We start from the raw sequence: 23,486 nt of genomic DNA on the forward strand, positions 1-23,486 counted from the left end.
AGACCTCTGTCCTACCTTTTGGCCTCCAAGTCCACTTATGTCCTCGCCAGGTGTCCAAATCCACACAAACTTGACATGGCTACAGATAATTGCCATACACAATCACATGCATGACTGAAAATGCAGAGCACCACTCTGCCGTTACAACCGACACAGTGGTCGAATGTGGAATTGACTGCGTCAGTGCGATGTCTGCATTATTTCACAGTGTGTATAAATCTTTGTTGTGATCGCGGAGCAACCTCAACGCCACAGAAATACTTATTGTCACACAATGAACTGTTACATGGATGTGGAGGCTCAGGTTGACATCACATGAACGCTAAAAACAGTTTTTTTTCCTAAAAGAAACATATAAATAGGTCCTACGTTGATACAAACTTAGATCTTCATCATGTCTTATTCATTGACTCTTGGTACATTGCATATCAAGTATTTCTTTTGACATCTTTCTATGTTTTTGTCATTTTAAAAGCATTTCATGACACAAAAGATGATTTGACAGCATAATAATGCAAGCACAGCCCCTTTAAAGAGTAATCACTTCTTTAATTCTCATGTTCAGAGTCAGAAATTGAAATCAGAATGTGGAAAATATTCGTCGTCGTCCTCCGCTTCATCCGGTGGGTCCGGGTCGCGGGGGCAGCAGCCTCAGCAAGGAAGCCCAGACTGTCCTCTCCCCAGCCACTTCAACCAGCTCTTCCGGGAGGATCCCGAGGCGTTCCCAGGCCAGCAGAGAGATATAATCCCTCCACCGTGTCCTGGGTCGGCCTCGAGGCCTCCTCCCAATTAGACATGCCTGGATAACCTCCAGAGGGAGGCGTCCAGGAGGCATCCTCACCAGATGCCCGAACCACCTCAACTGGCTCCTCTCGACGTGGAGGAGCAGCGGCTCTACTCTGAGTCCCTCCAGAAGCTTCACCTTTTGGCTAAGCCCCCTCTTCACCACAACGGACTGGTTTAGCACCCGCGAGACTGCGTATGCCGCCCCAATCCGCCTGTCTATCTCCCGCTCCATTTTACCCTCACTCGTGAACAAGACCCCGAGATACTTAAACTCCTCCACCTGAGGTAAGACCTCCCCCCCGACCCGGAAAATATTCATTTAGCCTAAATGTATTAAACCTAGTTTAAAATTCACCACAAAAAAAATATAGGGATGTTGTACAGTCATGGTGAATGGTAAAGTGCTCGAGAAAAAAATAGTTGTCATTACAATTAATCATTGTTTACTAAATTCACAGGAAAATTCAGTCAAAAGTATGATTAACGGAATAATTTGAATCTGGCTTTCCATATCTAAATAAATAAAATCAACACTCCGCCAGTTTGGATGGTTTATTTTGAAATCCGGAAGTTGCGTGCTGCGGCTAATAATAACCTTGAAGCTTTATCAGTCGTCCGAAGGAGGTACTCAGCTCTGCGGGATTGGGTTCGGCCTCACCAATCACCGTGATGGCCCTCAGCTGCGTAAATTAACCATAACGTCTCCGTGCCGTTTGTTTGGTGCGAGGAAGCTCGAGCCAATATTGCTGAAGACGGTGAACTCCTGAGGTCAAATCTACTGAGATGTTCCAGTCAGCGGGGTTTGATGGCGCAGATGTGACTTTAGAAGCTTCTGACAACACAAAACGAAATGAGCTCAGCAGAAACGCTTGTGTGTGAAGGAGACCAGGAGTAGCCGACGGGGCGTTCAAACTTCGGTGAGTTGTTTGCATGAGAATTCTCCGGTGGTGATTTATTTATTTATTCATTTATTCATTTTAACGGGAAGAAACAGTCATAACTCTCAACAAACATTTTTTTTTGTTGAAGTGCTGTACTAGTTGCACACCAGGTCTTGTGTGAATTCGATATTTTTTTTATTTTACCCATCTAATACACCCAAGAGAAAACAATATTTTATTTGAAACAAAATAGACATTACGTTTATTTAAATTGTGTGGGCAATCAAACTGCAAAGTATTGGGGGGGGGGGGGAGCAGCAGCTCTGGTGACTGGAAATTGAAGTAACGGTCTTTTGTTTCTCTCATCTTTCCGAATAGATGTGGCGTTTTGGATTTTTGTTTTTAACATAAAAACCCCTGTACACCAGGAGTGTATGACAGGTGCCAGAGAAATGCAACCTTAAAGTTGGAGGTAGAAGAAGGCTTCCGGACAGCGTCGTCTACTTAATGTGTGTCTCTCTTCTGCCCGCTTGTTTCTCATCTTACTGCGTTTCAGCCCAGACAGGAAGCAGCCGTCGGGGTAGATGAAGTCCAGGGCAGCCAGTCCTCCTGATGGGGGTTATGGCTGGGTGGTGGTGGTCTCGGCCTTTTTTATCATGGGCCTCACTACTGCTGTACTCAAGAACTTTGGACTCTTCTTCCTGGACATCCAGAATCACTTCGGAGTCCAGACCAGCACCACCTCCTGGGTCACCTCCACAACCATAGCTATGTTTCACCTCGGAGGTAAAAACATTGAAGGGTGATGTGATGGTCTTGTGTGTTTGAATAAAGATGTTCTTACAGCGTTTTCGTGATCGTCTCAGCTCCAGCAGCCAGCGCTCTGACCCTACGGTTCTCTCAGAGAGCGGTCATCGTCGCCGGGGGCCTGCTGACGGCCTCCGGGATGCTCCTGTCCTTTCTGGACCTCAGCTTGCCTTGGCTGTACCTCACCATGGGCGTCCTGCAAGGTACGATCCACCGGGAGTGTTTAAACTTTGGTCGCTTTTAGCCTTTTTTCTTTTTTCTTTTTTTTTTTTTTTTTAATTAATGGAAAAACTGTCGGTTTAAAGAAATGGCTCCACAAGAATTGCCCTCAAATTCAAAATGTTTGACAGCAATGATGTCATCACATTCAGAGTATAAAATATGACTGAGAAGGACAAATAATACCTGAGTGCCCTCAACAAAATAAAACAATGTATTTAAACCTAACAGCTAAGGCAGGATACTGGATTTGATCTGTTCCACACTTTTATTTTGTCAAAATAATAGTTGGTGCTTTGTTCGCAGCGGTTTAATGTTTGTCAACTAATCAGCTCCCTGTTTTTTCTTTTTTAAAAATAACATTGATTTATGTGAATACGTGTTTATGTTGTATTAAGCCGCATGGCTCGTCACTGAAAGTTGAATACTGGCTTGCAAAGTTCACGTGTAAACAGAAGTTTCAAGAATTACTGGTCAGGAAAGTTTTCCCCAGTAGTCAGAAGATCTGTGGAATTGTATTCGTTGAGGTGTGAGCCTTCTCTTTCCAGGAACAGGCATTTCTTTCTCGTGGGTCCCCGCTAACAGCATGGTGAGTCACTACTTCGTGCAGTGGCGTCCCATAGCCTACGCCATCGCCAGCTCAGGGGAGTGCGTCTTTGCCATCGTCTTCAGCCCTTTATTCCAGTGGCTGATAGAGTTTTACAGCTGGCAGGGGGCCTTCCTCATCATTGGAGGTCTTCAACTCAACCTGTGTGTCTGCGGCGCTCTCATGAGGCCCCTGGAGACGGTCCAGAGCCCGATGGAAGCAACCAAAGAAGGAGGCGCGCCACCAAAGAGATCTCTCTTCCAGTGCTCCTTGATGAGGAAACCTGAACTCCTTCTCTACATCATGTTCGCCATTTTCGCTGCAGCGGGGTTCTACATCCCACCTCTCTTTCTGGTGCCTTTTGTAACCAGTGTGGGGATTAATGAGTACTGGCCCGCCTCCATCCTGTCGGTGCTGGCTCTGGCTGACCTGGCGGGGAGGCTGATCTGTGGCTGGATCGCCAACCTGAGGCTACTGAGGAACCTGCAGCTGCTCACCATAGTGGTCACCCTGCTGGGGGTGGTGCTCCTGCTGCTGCCCATCAGCCACAACTACTGGGTCATCCTGGTCTTCTCGGCGCTCTACGGCTTCCTGTTTGGCTGCGTGGTGGCCATTCACATCACTTCCATCGTGGACATTGTGAGTCTGGAGGGGTTGGACAGCAGCTTGGGGCTCTTCATGCTCTTCAGGAGCATCGGTGGCTTCATGGGCCCCCCAGCTGCAGGTGAGCCGTCTCTAGTCAGATTGTCCCAAATATACAGGTGAGCATTACTTGAAAATACGATGACTGTCTGTCTTTGAGTTTGGCATTCATTGCCCATGAGTGGCGTCCTTTATTAATGCATAGAAATTAAGATTTCCACCCAATGTTTGTATTCATTCATATTTTGTAACGTTGTAATGGCTGGACGTGTCCTACTTCTCTCCGAAGTCCAACTTCACCGCTTTTAGCTGGAGGCCACTCATCTATGCTGTACGCTGGTTCAGGATCAGCTTTCACACTGTCATGATGTCACACTCAGTGGTCTGCGTGTACATTTTCTCTGAGCTCAGTGAACCTGTTTGTGATAGTTTTTTGTTCTTCAAGAGCTCCTCTGAGCAGTATTTGATCAGTCCTCTATAGTACAACTCCACACATACGTCCTCTACAATGAAGCTCAAACGTGCAACTGTGGGACTGAGGACACTTGCTTTTTTTTTTTTTTGATCGGAGAACTAATGGCGCATCTCACTGCAGGTCTTCTGCCCTGAAAGAATAGATTTTATTCATCGCAACAGGTTCACTGTGACCCTCATGTTGTCTGCAGGCTGGCTGGTTGATCAGACGAAGGATTTCAGCGCTGCCTTCTACCTCTCAGGACTCTGCCTCATTTCATCGGCGGCGTTCGTCGTCCTTGTCGACTTGCTGCTTCAGAAGAAAAAAGTGGTGGAGGGTGAAGCTTGTCAACCAAAAACCAGCTGGAGGACTGGGATGGCCTGAGACATGCTGTCTGGTGTGGTCCAGGTGTGCCACACTGTATGTACTTGTCACACACGGCCAGCAGGAAGCACTCTTTGACTTCTACTTTTGCCTGCAAGTGTTGATATCCAATTTTTTTTTTTTATTCAACATTTTTTAAATGTACAACCAGGATGATGCTTTCCAACCTCCAGAGGGACACGCTGCATGGAGTCTTTCATGCACCATATAAATGTCAAATTTTGCCTTCATTCATGATACTGCATGAACAAGCTTGCATGTTCAGTTCCATCTTCTTCCTACTTAAAGCATGCAAAAGTTAAATAATTGATCTGCAGGAGCCACCAGAGTCTCATTACACAGCTCCGGTTGCAGGCTGGTGAAAATGCACCAAATGTTCTGTTCAGCCCAGGAAAGTTGACATCTGAGCAAATGGAAATGGCAGCAGTCGTTCAAGTCGGTCCGCTCTCCCGCTGCAGCTGAGGGGCAGAGGTTATACTATGAATGGAGCACAGATTGATTACACACTGGCTGGACTGGTACAGGCCAGTGGGGGTCCTTTTAGAGGTCCCAGGTTCTAGCAAAGAGACGGTTATTCGTCAGGAGCAGCCGCGTCATCCACTGTTTGGTTGAAGCTCCTCTGTAGGCCGGGTGGACATCAGTAACCAGGAGCGTTTCTGATGTGATGCGTCTCAGGTTTCTCTGAGTTTGAGTGTTTCATTCGTCACTGATCTTTTTTTAAAGGATGTATTTATTGTGTAGTTGTTCATTTTATTGAGAAAATATTTTCTTACCAATGGAATGACTGTGGTTTGGTACTTTTTTTTAATTTTTTTTTAACAATGAAACTTTCAGAATTAACTTGTATTAACACATGCGCAACTCCCAACCTCCTCACGTTCAAAACTTAGCATCCCAGAATGTGCTTTCTATCCAAGTCTACTTGATGTGAGAACAGTGTGTACTCTTTTGAATTTGTTCCACATCACCAACAAAAGTACGCTTTAAGTAATAAATACTGCACCGGTCGCTCGTGTCTCTTGTTCCTGTTTATCCACCAGCAGCTTGAACGCAGTCCAGACATTAGATTTTCTCTCGTCATTATTTAGCCAGATATTTGTCTTTTGTTCAAAAGAATGCCATTTGATCGGTGTTCATTAGTCCACCCATCCAGTAGCTAGTTTATTCTGTACGGTGTTATGGGGAGCAGACAGATCACCATTCAGTCACAGGGCTGAAATAAAGATTCAACTTTGTAAGAGGAAACATATGGACAAACTCAAGCTGACTCTGCAAATTTGAGGTCTGAGCTCCCAGAGAGCTTTAGAATATTGCGAAAGCTCCAATAAAGCTAAGTAACCATCAAAAACCCAAATAAGATCAACAGTCACGTAAATGTTTTGCATTGTTCTGTAAAGTCCTGATCAAGTAGTCACACCTTTCACAACGTTAAGCTCTCATATGAAGTCCAGTTATACTTAGATTTATTTATTTTTCTGAATGGCAGAGGAATCGGGGAAATTGATGACTCGCTATGAGAGTTGATCACCACTGGGTGGCAGCAAAGCCTGAAACAAGAGCGCCATCCTTTTACTTCGTACAACATCCAGTCATTTAAACACAAAAGTTTAATACAACAGGGTTGGTTTTTTTTCTCCTACAGTCAAGATTAGAAAATACCTTTTTAAAATTAACACTTAGGACTATGTGGCCAACAAATGTCACAATACATTAAAACATTTTCATACAATAATGCATATTAACAAGCCTACAAGAAAACTAACACCTAATGCTGTTTTAGAAAAAACAAATGGGAATGTCAAGGCAGCTATTAAGCACAACAGAATAGAGGCACCAAGGGCATTTTAAAGATGTAACTGTACTCAGTGTGAAGTACAGTACTCGGGTGAGTCACTTCTTCGCAACATCGGAAAATGCAAAAAAAAGTTGCACCTTTTGGTCCATTAGAAGAATCTGAGTCAGGGAAATCCAACAGCTCACATTAAAAAAATAAAAACAGGATCAGAAAGAAGCTCAGTCCCAGTCTGATGAGAAGTCTGCTCAGGCTCAGTCGGGACTGCGTCATGACATCAGCACTAAATTTCGACCCAGCCGCTACTAGGAACAAACCAGACGTTTTTTTTGTTCCACGACTTATTTACATCTTCACTACTCTGATCAAAAGGTTAGTATTATATTCGCCATTTTATGTGAGGAGAAGCCAGTCTGTTACTTAACTACATCTGAATTACTGTTCGGAGTCATTTCAGCCTCCTGCATCACATTTGCTCTGAGCAGACGGGTGTTACAAGTCTTAGGCCAGACTTTGGGACTGAGCTTAAGAGAGCGTCTATGAGGAGGCCCTCTTCTCCTCGTATGGGGACTCGTAGGCCTCCATGGGTGGACAGGTGCACACCAGGTGCTGGTCGCCGTAGATGTCATCGATCCTGGAGATGGTCGGCCAGAATTTGGTCTCGGGCCTGATGAAGGGCTGTAAAGTAAAGAAGGAAAATTATGCAATGAAAATTTTTTATATTCTTTATATTATTAATCTAAGTTTTTGGTTTGTTGAGCTGTTGCCGTGGGGTGTACACTCAGTATAATTTGTCTTATTCTGTGAGTTTGAGATGGGTGAGAAATCTAAAACTGGTACTTCATGGTATAGTTTGCTGTAAAAATGTTCATGTTGAAATGACAATAGTACCATATAACACTTTTTTTGTCCATAGTCGTGAGTGGTTACAAACGATGATCCAAAAAATTCCATAGCAAAAGAACTACAAATGAAAATTCCAGAGAAAATGCAAACAGCAAAAGTCGCAGGATAACTGGATGGATATGGAAATATAAAATGCCATTGTAAAAATAAATGTTTAAGAAGTGCACAAACACATAGAGCATTTTGTTTCTTACATGATCCAACTGCTTAAAATGTTCACGTTTGAGAAGCTACACATTTTCTTACGTGACCACAGTAATTTGTAATTTGCAAGAACATAAGAATTATTAAATTCCTCCAGCAAGAAGAGGATGAAGCCGGTCTTAATCAGGACATTCAGGGTATTTCTTGAGAAGATCATTTTCTCCCCACTGGTTGTGGGAAGGAAGGAAAAAAATCTGTTCAATGTTGTTGGAATTTGAACTTTTCACCACCAGAGGGCAAGAAAGGCCGCATCGTAATGCTCCTTCAGCAACATGTAAAAGATAGACTGTGCAAAATCCGAGGCCACTGACCAAGGGGAAAGCAGCCAGCTCGCGGGAGTAGGGTCTGTCCCAGGTGGAGGATGAGATGCAGGCCAGAGAATGAGGCGCCATCTGCAACCAGACACATGAGAGGAACTCCAATGGGATGTCAAAGTAACGGTCATCGTGCCTTAAAATGGAAGAAAATAACTCCTAACATACCTTGAGTGGATTGATGCGAGAGTCCATCCTCCCCTCCTCGATGTCTGCGATCTCCTGTCTGATACCGATCAGGGCATCACAGAACCGGTCCATCTCTGCTTTGTCCTCTGACTCGGTGGGCTCGATCATCAGCGTTCCTGCTACGGGCCACGACATGGTGGGTGCGTGGAAACCTGCACACCAGCACAAAAAATAAAATCAGTCTTCTCATTCTATTAATAGGACAAAAAAAAAAGATCAAATCTTATAATTTCTTGGGAAAACAGAAGCAGAGTCCAAGTTTATGAGACCGTAATCTTGCAGCCTCTTGGCCACGTCCACAGCCTCAATATTTGCCGTCTTCTTGAACGGCCTCACGTCCACAATGAACTCATGGGCAACAAAACCTGTTTGCACAAACACAAGAGCAGTTTAAATGGGACTAACTGGTCACAGAGATCCCCTCAGTGTGCACAGATGGAAAGAGCCCCTCAGTACTGTACCTTTCCGTCCTCTGTAGAGGATCTTGAAGTGACCCTCTAGCCTCTTGGCCATGTAGTTGGCATTCAGGATGGCCACCTCTGTGGCGTGAAGCAGCCCCTTCGATCCCATCATCTAAACATCAAACACACGACGGTAACATCCGGCTTGTGAATTCATACTGAGGACACAATAGTTTCTTGGTTTTTACACGACCGACTGGTGACACATTCAGAGAATTTATGTAGCTTTTTCTAGAATAACTGAAGATAAACTCGGTGAAGTGTGGCGGACCTTGATGTAGGCCCAGGAGATGGGCAGGATGGCGCTGGAGCCCCAGGGGGCGGCACTGATGGTCCCCAGGGAGCTGCTGGTGTTGACTGACTGCATGGGAACCACCGGGTGGCTTGGCAGGAAGGGGGCTAGGTGGGCTTTCCTGATGAGGAGCAGATGAATGGCACAATACTGTATGATGTAACCGAATAAAATGAAAGTACACTTAAATATTATTTCATGTAAAGACGAACAGAAGGTGCCAGCATCTATCAAAAATGCACACGCACACACACACACACACACACACACACAGGATCTGCACCCCAACTTACACTCCAATCGGCCCCATGCCGGGTCCTCCCCCACCATGGGGGATACAGAAGGTCTTGTGCAGGTTGAGGTGAGACACGTCAGAGCCGTAATCACCTGGACGACACAAACCCACCTGGAGCGCAGCAGAAGAAAAGTTTGAATAATGTTAAATAAAATGGAATGTCACAGGGTCTTTAGCATTTCAAGACAAAAAAATTCAAGGTCTTTCAATGTACCTGGACCAAAAACTAACATCTAAGTCACGTCCAGATTGTTATTACAAATAAAATGCATGTGATAAAGCCAACTCAATGCCATTGTACCCACAGATAAATTAATATCATCAATTTGTACCTTTTGATCATGATAATGAACGGCTCGCTTATTCAATGCCAGGAGACAACAAGCAACTGTGATTATAAGATCATTTAATTTCAAACCAAAGTATTTTTGGTTTACTCGTATCAATCAGTCGGGGGGGGGGGGTCCTGCCTCAGGTGGAGGAGTTTAAGTATCTCGGGGTCTTGTTCACGAGTGAGGGCAGGATGGAGTGGGAGATAGACAGGCGGATTGGGGCGGCATCTGCAGTGATGCGGGTGCTAAACCAGTCCATTGTGGTGAAGAGGGAGCTTAGCCAAAAGGTGAAGCTCTCGATTTACCGGTCAATCTACGTTCCAATCCTCACCTATGGTAATGAGCTTTGGGTAATGACTGAAAGAACGAGATCGCAAATACAAGCGGCCGAAATGAGTTTCCTCCACAGGGTGGCTGGGCTCTCCCTTAGAGAAGCTCAGTCATTCTGGAGGGGCTCAGAGTAGAGCCGCTGCTCCTCCATGTCAACAGGAGCCAGTTGAGGTGGTTTGGGCATCTGGTGAGGATGCCTCCTGGACACCTCCCTCTGGAGGTTTTCCAGGTATGTCCAACCGGGAGGAGGCCCCGAGGCCGACCCAGGACACGCTGGAGGGATTATATCTCTCTGCTGGCCTGGGAACGCCTCGGGATTCCCCCGGAAGAGCTGGTTGAAGTGGCTGGGGAGAGGACAGTCTGGGCTTCCTTGCTGAGACTGCTGCCCCCGCGACCCGGACCCACCGGATAAAGCGGAGGACGATGACGACAACGACGCATCAGTGAAACACTGGATTATGTCAGACATCCATTATTTTGACAGCTTATTTCTAATCATACATAATGGTTTTATTACATATACTAAAGTCAGACAAGTACTTATATGAAACATTATAGGAATATTTAGGCGTCCTCGATTATTTTCAACGGTTTTAGGGAAGTTTTCTGCTTCAAAAACTACAAAAGAAAAGAATTGTACATCATCTCAGTCAGAGGAGGAGAGGTCTGCAAGTCTGTCAGTGACTGGTGGAGGAGGAGACCGGTCGAGATCAAAGATCATCTATTTACAGCATGATAACACGCATCCAGAAACCCTTATCCCTATACTGGACATCCGTTTCAATCATAATTAGATTCTTTATGTCCCTGAATAGCATTTAGGTTCAGTATCTCCTCTCACCTGGGCGTTCATGTTGGCGCCGTCCAGGTACACCTGGCCGCCGTTGACATGAATCAGATCACAAATATCTCGGATGTGTTCTTCAAATACGCCAAAGGTGGAGGGGTAGGTGACCATCATGGCCGCCAGACTGACCTTGTGTTTATCCACCTGGAGGAGATGACGGGCAGAGGGTGTTTTTTTCATTGGTATGACAGGTCAAATTCAATGACTGATTAGTGGATACAATTAGTCTTTGTGATTAATTTTAATCAATAAAGAGAGAAGTATGAAATACCTGCCTGTGGACTACAGAATAAGTTTGGCAAATTGTGATAAATCTGGCATATTAACATTGATGCCGCTGTTGATATGTTGATTAATGTGCATTCTCTCAATTCAATAAACTCCATCCATCCATTCATTTTCTTCCTGTTATTCCTGTTAAGGGTCGCAGGAGGGCTGGAGCCTATCCCAGCAGCCTTCGGGCGAGAGGCAGGGTTCACCCTGGACAGGTCACCAGTCCATCACAGGACCAACACATAGAGACAGACAACCATTCACACTCACAGTCACACCTACGGTCAATTTAGAGTATCAATCAGCCTCGTCCCCTCTTGATGTCTTTGGACTGTGGGAGGAAGCTGGAGTACCAGAGAGAACCCACACAGGAACAGGGAGAACATGGAGACTCACACAGAAAGATCCCGTGATGGAGCCGGGAGTCAAACCCGGAACCTTCTTGCTGTGAGGCTACAGTGCTGACCACTGCACCACCGTGCCACCCCTTCAATCAACTCAAATAAATAAGTAAAATAAATAAGTGAACCTTACCAGAGCCTTGAGGTGAGCCAAGTCAATGTTACCATCTTTGTCCACCTCCACCACCTGCACCTTCATGCCAGCCATCTGAGCACTGGCGGGATTTGTGCCATGAGCCGACTTGGGAATCAAACACACCTGTCACGCACGCACAAAAGTATTTCAACGAAGGTTCCCTGCGGTTTTCAAATACTAAAAAATATATTCATATTATGACTGTAACCTCTTGTCGTAAAGGGAAAAGAAAACCCTTCCTAGGACACTAAAAGACGATTAAATGGTGGGAGCAAACATCTTCACTCCTTTTCTTAAGTTATTTTAGCAGAAAAGAATTCTACAAGTTTCCCTTCTGCTACTACTACTAATACTGAAAACAAGTCAAGTTTATTACAACACTCATGTCAGTTTGTCATTGGATCTGGCCTTTATCCTCTGATTCACCATCTCTCACTTTGGTGGAATCTGGCAAACAAATGTGTAACCTGCCTGCAGGTCACTAATTGATTTTATCCCTTTTTTGGAGGACAATTCCGCAATTTTTGGAAGTTATTCATATAAGAACACTGGGGCAGATAGACCTGCGGGGGTTGGGTAATGTTGACAAATGACTGACTGCAGAAACTCTGACCACCGCAAGTGACTCGTGGGACTGACGCAAACGCGTCTTAAAACCACCAAATATGGAATCTTGGAAGCAGCTAACCTATGGTGGGATTGCAGAGTTTTCAGCCCCTTTGTTTGCTCAGTCACTTTGGACTTCGACTGTTTCGAGAGATCAGGCCACTATCTAAGATGTGCCCATGAGGGAGCTATTAAAAAACAAAGGCCAAATTACAGTACAGAAAGAAAACACCTGACTCAGCAAGCCTTTAATCTGAGGGGCCGTCTTATCTCACCCCCAGCCTCCAGCTACTGCCAATCAGAGGTGAAGGAATCTGTCACTCAGGATTCCTCAAACGTGTTAATCCGTGATGTCAAAGTGACCTGCTGTTGCATGCGAACAATAAATCTGACTGCTGACTGCTGATAGGGCTTCAGCAGTACACACTGGTACTCTTTGTTGACCAGTCAGCATAATCAAGAAGGTGATAAATCAACCACACATCAGCCCCGTCATGATCATGATTACTAAGAATAGCAGTGAAATTATAGTCATCTTGCTTCCTTTTACACTCTCTTTTAGCTTCATTTTTTTAAAAACAGGTCCTATTTAAATATCTGAATTTATATTCAGGTTCAGGGGGGAGTGTCACAGTTAAGCAGGCCTTTAATCTAAACTTCTGGGCATATTGTCATGCAAATAATCAGGATTTAAGGAAATACACTGCAGGTAACTGAGTTGCTATCCAATTGTTATTTTTGCTTATCATTACTATTCCCAGCATTATTTATTTTTGTAATTTTTTTAAACGTATCTCTAATTTGATAAATACATTTTTAATTTTATTAAAAACATGATTTCATACAATCCATAGCACAAACACCAAGGTTTTAAACAGCTGTTACATGCTGACCCAAGATTCATTCAGAGGGAATTTATTCAACCATCCAATCACGTTGGCAGCTATTACGTCTTATTAACTTCTACCTGACACTGATCCACACAGACATCAACAGACTGCAGAATAATTGGGCTTTTTTTTTTAGGGGGGGGGGGCGTGACTCAGGAAATAAAGTTGAAGTCGAAGAGACGTTGTGGAAACCCCAAATCATTTCTGATGAGCTGATACATCAGAGTGTGAATGTGTGCGTTAATGAAGCGACAACGTAAAGAACTTACACTCCTCGAGTTCTCCCCCTTTGAGTTCAGGTAGGCTTTTATGGCTGCCAGGCCAGCGTATTCTCCCTGAGCCCCACTGGAAGACAAAGAAAGTAAACCATAATCAGGTACTACACAGCTCCGCCCTTTTTCTTCTACAAGGATCAAAGAGCAGTGTGCAGACATTTCCATTAGAGGAGTGAAAGCCTGGATGGAAAGCAAGGTGTGTGATAACTATCTAGGCCAATGTAGAACGTGTGCTGTTCATAAACACTGATAAGTGATCATGGACAACTGCAGTGGGTGTGTGCTTTATCAGGGCAAAACTTCAATAAGACCATATAGTTCCTAATATTTGACTACTGGCAACCCACTGAAGTCTGAAACTAGTGCCAAAATCTCAAGACGCAAAAACGTCGATGCTAATGAGAAGTGCTAACAGGGCCTTGCTTCCTTGTTTTGGTCTCTTATCAAAGGTTATTGATGATAAAATAATGGATTATTAAAAGTCTAATCATTATTATTTTGACTCTTCAGGGTACAGTTCTTGTACATGCATCCAGATTTTAACCCTCATAAAATGTTTCTTTGTTTGAGAAATGGGTGAGTTTTCATATCTTCACGTTAAGAAATCCTGAATCTTAAATCTTCATGACGTTCCACAGCCTCAAGAGACTTGAGCATCCCTTTATGCGCCATCCTCAGTTCTGCTACAAACACATGCTGGGATAAACATGCCTTACCTGTTCGGCTGGAAGGAGATCTTGTCATAGCCTGTCACCTCACAGAGGTCCCTCTCCAGCTGTCTGAAGAGCTTCTGGTAGCCCTCAGCCTGATCTAGAGGCACGAACGGGTGGATATTGGCGAATTCCCTCCAGGTGATGGGCTACAGGAGTAAGAGAGCACACAAAATGCAACTTTACAAAACTACAACAGTTGTATAGGTAGTTTGGACAAAAGTATTGAATTACTCACCATGAGCTCTGAGGAACTATTGAGCTTCATAGTACAGGAGCCCTGAGGACAAAAGCAAACTTAAACCTATGCACACACCTCAAATATGTCATGAATGGAATCTACATTTCTAAACAGGCTTTCTGCTTTGAAGACGAACCAGAGGGATCATGCTGTGCACCAGGGAGATGTCCTTGTTCTCCAGGCGCTTCATGTATCGAACAATGTTGGTCTCAGAGTGGTAACTGTGGACAAGAACCAGTGGGTGACTGAGGAGATGCTAAAGGCATGCTAACTGTTTATCTCAGTGGTTATGTCAGAGAACAAACTGGGCTACTTTGACATGTGAGAAGGCTGGCTTTATGGTGCTAATAAAGATAAAACTCTCTACTCTATAACAAACAAGTCCCAAAGATGCTCTGGTACTTAAATGTAAAAATATTATGTTTTATATTTAACCTCACATTTCCTGTAATAATAGCATCCTCAGCGTACAAGTTGTTGTATTGTTATCAGTTATATTAATGTGTAACCAACTAACCTGTTGAAGACCTGATGGGTGAGATACTTGCTTGTCCTTTTAAAGGGACTTCCCATGATTCCTTTCACTCGCTCGCCCATCTTTTCAGCGATCAGCTCCTGACAATGAAGGATTTCAAAAAAATACAAGTAGCGATTTTAAAGAGATTTTAAAAGCTTGATAGATAAAATAACGACAGAGGAAATATATAAAGTGAAGAAATAATGACTGAGCTGACTGTATAAGAATCAACATACAGCTGAGGATTCGCAGCCAAAAACCCACAGCAAGTCGTCCAGGTCCCTTTCTGTCACCGTCTCATCCAGAGAAACACCCAACTACACCACACAGAAATAAAAGGAAAAGCACAATTACAAAACTAACTACATAACTGTATTCTGTAATATAAATGCATGCTTTTACGCCGCAACGACACTTTTAGAATATTTGGGGAATTTCTCATTATAAAAGGTCGATGCACCGCTGTTAATCCAATGTTTGTTTTCCACCTAAACAAACATTCATACTAACTGGCACTGCAGGTCATGATTAGTTTTCCATCTCACCACGCCCTCAGAGTAGACCCTCAGGTTTATCTGCCTCTGCACGGCTCTCTCCAGGATGTCTTTGGCAGCAACGCCGCAGCTGATCTTAAGAGTGTCAAAGAACATCTCGCTGTGCAGCCTGTGTCCTGCTCTCTTCAGTCCTGAAACAAAGTGCAGTGTGAAGAATTAGGTACTGATCAGACTTTAAGGGTTTGCATCTCCAACTTTTAACATATTCGAGGGAGAAGGAGCAACCTCAGGTTGGTAGAACTGAGGTGCTGCATCCTGTAAAGTCTGATTTAAACAACTTTACCTTCAGCAAGGATCAGAGCAGCGTTGTGTGTTCTCTCAGCAATGTGTTTGAGTCCTTGAGGACCATGATACAGAGAGAACATAGCAGCCATGTTGGCCAGAAGAGCCTGGTAGTCAGAATGAAAAATACACTTGAGTCACATTTCTGAGTGAAATTCAAATGACAGGAAATGACAGTGACGTGATGTAGAAAAAAAAATCTGAGACTCTACGATGCAGGTCCTTTAATTTTTGTCCCATTTTACCATCATATCTTATGTGGACGGTCTGTTTTTCTCCTTTTTATTAATGATTTACATGTATTATGTGGTCATACCTGAGCAGTGCAGATGTTACTGGTTGCTTTGTCTCTGCGAATGTGCTGCTCTCTGGTCTGCAGTGCAAGACGATATACTTCCTTACCAGCTGCATCCCTGAAATGTAAATATCTCTTTTTAGTTGGAATGTAAAGATTTGTCATGCCCACCTGAACTTGCCGACGAGTGAGCCTTGTATCTCACCTGGTGACTCCAACCATCCTGCCCGGCATCATTCGGACCAGGTTGTCTTTAACAGCAAAGAAGGCAGCGTGAGGACCACCGTAACAGAGAGGAACTCCGAACCTCTGAGAGCTTCCCAGAGCGATATCGACCCCAAACTCTCCAGGAGGACGTAGCACACAGAGAGCTAACAGATCTGTGGCACAGCACGCCAGGGCCTGAAAATGAAATATTAGGAAAGCGTCTTCATCCACTGTCTTTGGCCAAAAGACTGATAAATCTTTAGTGTTTATGTAATGTCACAGTGGAGCACCACAGAGTTGCTCATATGTTCAGACTTAGTTTAGTCCTCCAGCCTAGGCTGAGATTCATGTATCGCTTAATTAAAACCAGCGTCACCTCACTAGTTCTTACATAAACATTGCAAAGTCAGTTAAGACTCTATTTCAATAAACTTTGAATTGTCTTTTATTCGTTATTGCTACCGGTGCTTACATCTGATTTCCTGTACCGACTTGCTGCAGCTGACCAGCCAATCAGAGTTATGTCTCTGACCGACTGCCTCGGCTGAGTCATCGCGCTCAATCGGCCAGACAAGGACCGACACGACCAATTAGAGCAAACATTTGGGATAAAGAGCAGACACACACAGGAGTGACGCCCTGGTGTCTCGGGGTCTTTACACACAATCTAGTCCTGGTCCTGTTCCCAAATATGATATTAGATCAATACCTATCAACCATCAATTAAAAGTTGCAAAAGGAAAATTTGAAAATAAACAGCTGGGTCATCAGCATATACTTTTATACGTTACCTATAAAGAGCATCTCTTGCTAGAATACGAGAACAACGTGGAAAGTAGGCGGTGTATTGTGTTCAATTTCTATGGGGTTAGTCTTTCTTGATACTTACCCCTCCCTTGTGCGCGCGGTCTACGAGGGCGGTAAAGTCCTCCACCCTGCCATCGGTGTCTGGATACTGGAAGAGCACGCCGCTTACGTCTTTCCCACTGAAGTCCATCTCGTGAGGCAGCTTCAGCACCAATTTTACCCCAATGTAGCTTCAAAATAACAGAATCATGTAACTTTGCTGTGTAGCAACAGCCTTACCTGAGAAAAGTGGTAAAACTCCGGAGAATTGTTCGATCAAAGCTATTAATCTGAGCATTGGTGGAGTGCTGCATTATTGTAAACTGATCATGTGACATCAGACATAATGACTTTAAGACTGTGACGGAGAGGAAATCAAACATGGTTGACCATGAAGTGAAAATACTTATTTCTACCAGACATCCTTCTTATATCTGATTGATCTCATTGCAATTGCGAACAGCTAGAATTGCACTGACTGAGTGGCTAGCAGTGGGTAAGGGTCCTGATTTTCTTTTTCATGTCATCCTCTTTAACGCCAGACTTGGTTTTGTAGAGAAAATTCCAAGCTACTTTCCAGTACTAGACACCAGCGTAGCAAGCTGGAAGGAGTGTAATACACAGGCAGCTCAAGTTAAGAAGAGCAGAAACAGACGTACAGAGCTTGGAGGAGGTATGACAGAGGCACCATTGTCAGCCTATCGTCAAAATTACACCGACACTATTAGTTTTACCTAAAAATGCAAGTCTATAAGACAAGACACTCTCAAGAGTTCCTGAAGAGGTATTCTGGGTTTGGGCAAACTTTAAATTGCCTCAGTTCGGTTTCGACTGCAATTAAATAATCTTGTTTATTTCCTGTTAACTCATTTAGTTCCTGTCAAGACACAACATGACTCATTTAGAAAAGACAGACCCCATATATTGATTTAGTGTGTATAGTACGTACTTAGCTCTGGTCTGCACCACAGCAATGGTCTGAGGGTGGCAACGAGGGTCGATGTAGAAGATTCTTCTTTTGTTCTGTCTGTGAGAAATTAACACAAAAAATGGTGAGGGTGGCGACTACAGCAAAAATATTCTAACACATGCATGTAAACATGACGATGATTTAAACTGATTCCGTCATCATCCGTGCACCAGTTTCTTTTCATGATGCTGTCCAATCCCCTCTAGCGTTCCAGGAATTTGCTCCATCGACTGTAAAGGAACTTAAGACTTTAATATTAATAAGCTACTTAGTGTTGGTCTAGACGACGCATGTATTTTAGGTTTTTAAAAAGGCCTGCATTTTCCTCCTAGTTTCCTCTTGTGGATAACATAGGCCTACCTGCATCTGTCTGCAGGATTTATTCTTCTGATTACCGGTAAATGCAATTTCATGAAGCAATCTGAGAAGTAACACTTGTTCTCTGTCTCCATGTTTGTGGTCTGAGGCGGTTCACGCTGTAAGTACCTGTGGCAAAGCTGCATGGCCTCAGCGGCAGCCGTTCCTTCGTCCAGCAGGGAGGCGTTGGCCACAGGCAAGCTTGTGATGTCACAGATCATGGTCTGGTAGTTGAGAAGAGACTCCAAGCGACCCTGGGCGACCTCTGGCTGATAGGGGGTGTACTGAGTCACCCTGAGGACAAGAGATACACAATGAATCACCAGAGTTAGCATGGACACAAGGACAATGGTTCCAAGCTGGTTAGTCAACCAACCAACCAACCAAGGAACCAAGAGCGGGCTGCGGAATGCATTGTATGACTCCTCTGACTCAAGAACTGGGGGGAAAAGAATGGTTGATTTGGATTTTGGTGAAAAAAATCTTGTTTAAGACGAAGAGGAGGGAATCAAACCATCAGATCTCATGAATAAAGTCATCTGAAGTCACATGGCTTCCTATTAAAGGCACGTTACTCTCCACATGAGCATTTAACTTGAAATGAGTGACCAAACTTTTCACATAAACATGATTCGACACAAGGGCCGTGATTAGAGCACTCTAAATAATTTGTGGTCTTGTGAGGACAGGTTATCTATCTATCTAATCCACTCACCAGCCAGCATTCTCCAGGAGATTGCGCTGGATGGGGGGCGGCACGGAGCAGTTGTAGTAGCCCATGCCGATGTAGGACCGCCATACTTTGTTCTTAGAGGCAATCTTCTGTAGAGACTCAAGAACATCATTCTCACCTAAAAGTAGGACAAGAGGAATTTATTGCTGGATAATTTATACATGACATACAGTATTTACAGTTTAACACCCAACCAACATTTGCAAACAATGGCTACCTTTGATGACTTGTCATACCAAACCAATTCAGAATTTTTTGTGTTGATCTGAGCCATGCTACAATGAATTCATGAATGGAATTCTCTAAAAAAAAAAAAAATCTTTTCATCTTTCTGCAAAAATTACAGATTTTTAATCCTCAAAGTCTCTGTATTGTTATTATTAATAATTTTATACAAGGATGCACAATAATATAAATTCATGGAAACAGTCCAACAGCCTATATATCAGCCTAATTTTACTGAAGTCTCATCATCATTGATGAGGAAACAACAGGAAATATATGATTTAAGGGCTATTCCTAACATATCAAAAACATATCTGTTGCCAGCCAAAACCGGCTTTAAAATATCACCAAAAAAAAGGAATAAAAGAGGAGTAATAAAAGCATTCCCTTTCCAAAAATGATTGATAAAATTCTCAATGTCAAACAAGAACAGCCAAAAGATTTGATGAGCAGCATCTCATCGGTCATGTGATCATCTAAATTGGTTGCGTAGCAAATGAGATTAAAGAATCACAGTGGCGTGATATCATTCAGTCGCCACTCGCCCCTAATATAGTAAGAAAATCCTCTAAAATCCGATATTCTCAAAGGTAAGACCGAGAATATGCCTGAAAAAAAAATCAGTAATGAAAGAAAATAATGAAGATATTTCTGTCTACGTGAAAAACAAATACCAAGAGCACAACTAGGTCCATACAGTTTGGGTTCCTTCCCAGTGGCTAGAAATTTAGCCTCACTCCTCTGCTGTAAGAGAGCTCTGCCAACGCACAACCAACCACTGAGATTCCTCCGGCCTTCCTGGCTGCCTAGCAACTCCAAGGAATGGACAATAGCACTCGTCTGAACCCGGAGCCCTGACTACTCCTGCTGCAGAAAAGAAAGATACCTCTCGATGCTGAGAGGAAGAGAACCCATGCAATTCAAACCCATAAAAAAAAAAGTTGTATATCAACAGATTTGTTGTTGATTGTGTTTGTATGAGTTTGCTTCAGTAGGAGGACCGCTTTCCCATAAACCCAGAGTTCTACAGAGCAGCAAAAAAAGCCTGATTCAGAGCCATCCAGGAGGTCTATTGTTGGAGAGAGAATCCCTCGCTGGCTCTGCAAACTGAAGCCCTCGAAAGCTGAACAAGCAGAAAACCAGCACAGCCTCCAGTTTGTTTCTTCAGCATGGCTTGTTGTATTATGAAACCTGACAGAGGCAGAGAGGAGGCTGACAGCAGGGTGGTCAGACCAGGTGATTTGGATTACTTCTTTCCTAAAATTTGGAATATGACAGGAGATAAAGCATTTCTCTGCAACGTCTCACACATGATGAAGTTGCCTGGTTTAGAGATGCACCTGATCCTGTTCTGAAACTCACCTAAGGATAATGATTCAGCTACCACAGCTCTCTCTTTTTTTAATATTATTGATGTTTGCTGGCATCATGGTAACATCATTAAGCTGTCATTAACTACACAGCCCCTTATTGTTTTAATTAAAGACAGCAAAAAATATACCAACACTTTAAATTTCAGTGTTTCCAGAACAGTTTCTCTGGACTGTGTATGGATCAGTGACGCCTCCTTTGGTGGATTATGCTGCTTTTATGTTACACTGCATGCTGTGAAATGGAACCCGGATCAGTGCAAGGATCAAGGATGCATGAAGTCAGCTGATATGCGAGTGACATCAGAATCCCCACCAAATTTATGGGTTTTTTTTTTTCTGATCCCCCACGAGCTCACCACATAAACCCAATCTACAGTTCAATATACAGAGCTAACTTCCTTTCCTTCCTTCGGTTAAATAATCCTTTCATACAATGACTTTCAGATTATATCGGATTATCATAAAACATTAAATTCTGCTACACAATTCCATCATTCCAACCAATTCAAATCGAAAAAAATAACAAAGGTTATTTTATAAATTTTATCTGTTTAGTGTAATGAGATGTACTTTGCATTCGTTTATATCCCGGTTTATCTTTTGCAATCAAAATAGAAACATCCACCTCAGCAAATACACACAAAAGCTCCCTTCATGAAGGTCATGTGTTAGTATTTGAAAACATTTATCATTCATGTACTATGGAGGCTGTATCTGCTACTACAGTCAATTTAAATAAATCACTGTTTCTTTAATTGTTTGCAGGATATTGTCCTCTCTGACTAATTGTTTTTAATATTTCACAAGGAGAGTTGAAATGGAAATGTATTGCATGGGAGACAAAGGGGGGGGGGGGGGGAATCATGCAGGCAAATGCCATGCAAACATACCGATGTCACCTTATTAGGAACCCCCTCGGCTGTGATGTAATGTGAACGCTGTAACCAGATTGAACTGGACTTGGGACCGGAGCTCAAGGCTCAACTTTACACTCCAGTAGCCATCCTATGAGCATCGGCTTCCCGGCAGGAGATTCGCAAAAACAACTCCAAATATGTTCAAAGGAAGACTTAACTGGGGAGAGCGCACCACGGCGCACAATAGAGGTGCAACCTACATTTCAGCCACTCACTCTGCTCCGGCTGATGCCCGTTTACTGTGGGGGGGAAAAAACCCCTTCATGCACAGGACGAGAGCTGCTTATTTTTGCATTTATTTCAGTATAATTTATCGTTTTAAACCAAAAAAAAAAGCATCTAGGCCGATCATGAGATAATTATAGCAGTAAATGCATATTGTAATAAAGCAAAACTTACACACTGGGTCATCCATTTTCATACTCCGCCTCATATGGATGGAGGATGGAACTGTGTTGTCGATCAACTGGTCGATCGACTTAGAGGGGAAATTATTTGCAAATCAGTATCAACAACAACAACAACAACAAAAAAGCCTGCTTAAAGATGTGCTCGTGGTGGAGAGAGTAAAAACTATTTATGTAGTCCATACCTCGAGTCCCAGAGCATCCAGCATTTCTCTCTTCTCCCTCTCACCTGGGCCGATGTGCCTCTCTGAGAAATCATCGTGTCTGGGTAGAATTCTGTCTATCTGTCTGGATGAGAGGGCTGCAGACGTCCGCAGACCCCGGGTTGCTGTTGTTAGGGATGCCCCGCTGCTTCCGATCCGCCGCTGAAGTTTCCAAACCACGCGGCTCTTGTCATCCAGATGCCTGCGCGGTGCGCCGGGTTTCACCGACTTGGCCAAGAAGACCCCCCAGGACTTGGCGCAGCTCTGCATCTCTAAATCACTTTCCAAGACAAGTCCGCAGAAACGACTGGAGGCTCTTTCCTCCCGTTGCGGAGACTGATGCGATCCCTGCAGGAGACTCTGCCAACTCCTTCAAACTGCAGTTTATACAACTGCACAGTTGCACAAGAGCGAGCCAATCAGAGGCGAGCGGCTGCGTGACGTAGTGACGAGCCCTGGTGAAACAGCTGCTAAACTTTCTTACGTGCCCAGCGGCCAGGAGATGGACACAATAAAGAAGTGTGAGTCCACGCATATTTCAGGTGAACAGTCAGTTTAATAGTCGAACATGTCAGCATCAAGACAAGCTGACCAAAAGAGGCATGTCCGTCAAACTGCTGTCAATAATCAGCCTTTGGTAATAAATCTGACTTCATTATGAAACAGAACTTCCTCTCCCAAATATGTCAACTACACTTGTATGTTTTAATCATTTGTTTCACAATCGGAGCTTATTACCTTTGGCACTTACCGTACTCTTTATCGTCCAAACTCTCTCCTGCACCTTTTTGATTTAGAGAGGGATTAACTGTCAATGGCTTTGGGAGAGAACATCAGTGGTGTTTCTGGGGCCTCGGGTGTCAGGGACGTAAAGGGGACTTTGAGGGCCTCCTGAACTTGATCGCAAAAGTATAGCAGCATATAAGGTTGAAATAGACGCTGCTTTACCATGAAAGAAGAGGATGTCAGGATTGAGATCAGAAGTTGATCTCGGTGCTTCTTGAACAGACAGCGGATAAAAACGGGTTACGTGCACAACACAAAGTCTGGGCATAGGAAGGAAGAGTTCTGGTCCTGAACTGCAGATTTAAAAGAAAAACAACAACAACAACAACAACAACTTCGAGCTTTCTGATCGCCTGCAATCAGAAGTGGATGAGACACCCATGATGCATTAAGGATCCAATCACTCAGGCCACTTAGCATTCATGTGACCAAACATTTGCAGAGACATCACAAACGCACCCACACCAGAACTGTTGTCATACGTAGCAAAACTCGGCCCATCAATGATCATCTCATAAGGATTCACAATAAATGACGCCTGTTCCCGATACTGTATTAATT

General features: G+C 43.7%; 2 protein-coding genes across 3 annotated transcripts; one reads left to right on the forward strand and one right to left on the reverse strand.

Annotated features, from left to right (window-relative positions):
* The first annotated feature begins 678 nt into the window (after window positions 1-678).
* On the forward strand, window positions 679-5,767 carry LOC147260226 (monocarboxylate transporter 13). Of its 2 annotated transcripts, none has more exons than XM_086206691.1 (5): window positions 679-1,703; window positions 2,224-2,453; window positions 2,534-2,677; window positions 3,242-4,040; window positions 4,587-4,756. In XM_086206691.1, the coding sequence occupies exons 2-5, from the start codon at window positions 2,252-2,254 to the stop codon at window positions 4,597-4,599; spliced, it is 1,158 nt and encodes a 385-aa protein (XP_086062817.1). In that variant the 5' UTR covers window positions 679-1,703; window positions 2,224-2,251; the 3' UTR covers window positions 4,600-4,756. The 2 variants fall into 2 exon arrangements, with proteins under 2 accessions (XP_086062817.1, XP_086062816.1); XM_086206690.1 differs by having other exon boundaries at window positions 693-1,703; window positions 3,242-4,003; window positions 4,587-5,767.
* On the reverse strand, window positions 5,563-22,505 carry gldc (glycine dehydrogenase (decarboxylating)). The gene is made up of 25 exons (XM_086206689.1): window positions 22,122-22,505; window positions 21,929-22,007; window positions 18,997-19,132; window positions 18,411-18,575; window positions 17,904-17,981; window positions 16,998-17,145; window positions 16,107-16,303; window positions 15,923-16,019; window positions 15,608-15,713; window positions 15,316-15,455; window positions 15,007-15,087; window positions 14,771-14,868; window positions 14,390-14,474; window positions 14,251-14,292; window positions 14,019-14,161; window positions 13,297-13,372; window positions 11,529-11,654; window positions 10,716-10,865; window positions 9,211-9,323; window positions 8,897-9,038; window positions 8,626-8,737; window positions 8,434-8,529; window positions 8,144-8,316; window positions 7,973-8,053; window positions 5,563-7,229 (listed from the first exon to the last, which is right to left on the reverse strand). Exons 1-25 carry the CDS (start codon window positions 22,407-22,409, stop codon window positions 7,089-7,091), a joined length of 3,093 nt encoding a protein of 1,030 aa, XP_086062815.1. The 5' UTR covers window positions 22,410-22,505; the 3' UTR covers window positions 5,563-7,088.
* Between the last annotated feature and the right edge of the window lie 981 nt (window positions 22,506-23,486).

This window comes from Aulostomus chinensis, chromosome 6, assembly GCF_037954235.1.
Source record: "Aulostomus chinensis isolate RoL2024-O1b breed Wild chromosome 6, RoL_Achi_v1.0, whole genome shotgun sequence".
In the NCBI taxonomy this organism is placed as follows: domain Eukaryota; kingdom Metazoa; phylum Chordata; class Actinopteri; order Syngnathiformes; family Aulostomidae; genus Aulostomus; species Aulostomus chinensis.

Coding starts and splice junctions, on each gene's coding strand:
- gldc (XM_086206689.1), bottom strand. CDS start 22,409: ATGCAGAGCTGCGCCAAGTCCTGGGGGGTCTTCTTGGCCAAGTCGGTG. Junction 19,133..21,928: donor GAAAATGGATGACCCAGTGT/GTAAGTTTTGCT, acceptor TCCTACTTTTAG/GTGAGAATGATGTTCTTGAG. Junction 8,738..8,896: donor TCTCCTGGGCCTACATCAAG/GTCCGCCACACT, acceptor TTTGATGTTTAG/ATGATGGGATCGAAGGGGCT.
- LOC147260226 (XM_086206690.1), top strand. CDS start 2,252: ATGAAGTCCAGGGCAGCCAGTCCTCCTGATGGGGGTTATGGCTGGGTG. Junction 2,454..2,533: donor AGCTATGTTTCACCTCGGAG/GTAAAAACATTG, acceptor TGATCGTCTCAG/CTCCAGCAGCCAGCGCTCTG. Junction 2,678..3,241: donor CACCATGGGCGTCCTGCAAG/GTACGATCCACC, acceptor TTCTCTTTCCAG/GAACAGGCATTTCTTTCTCG.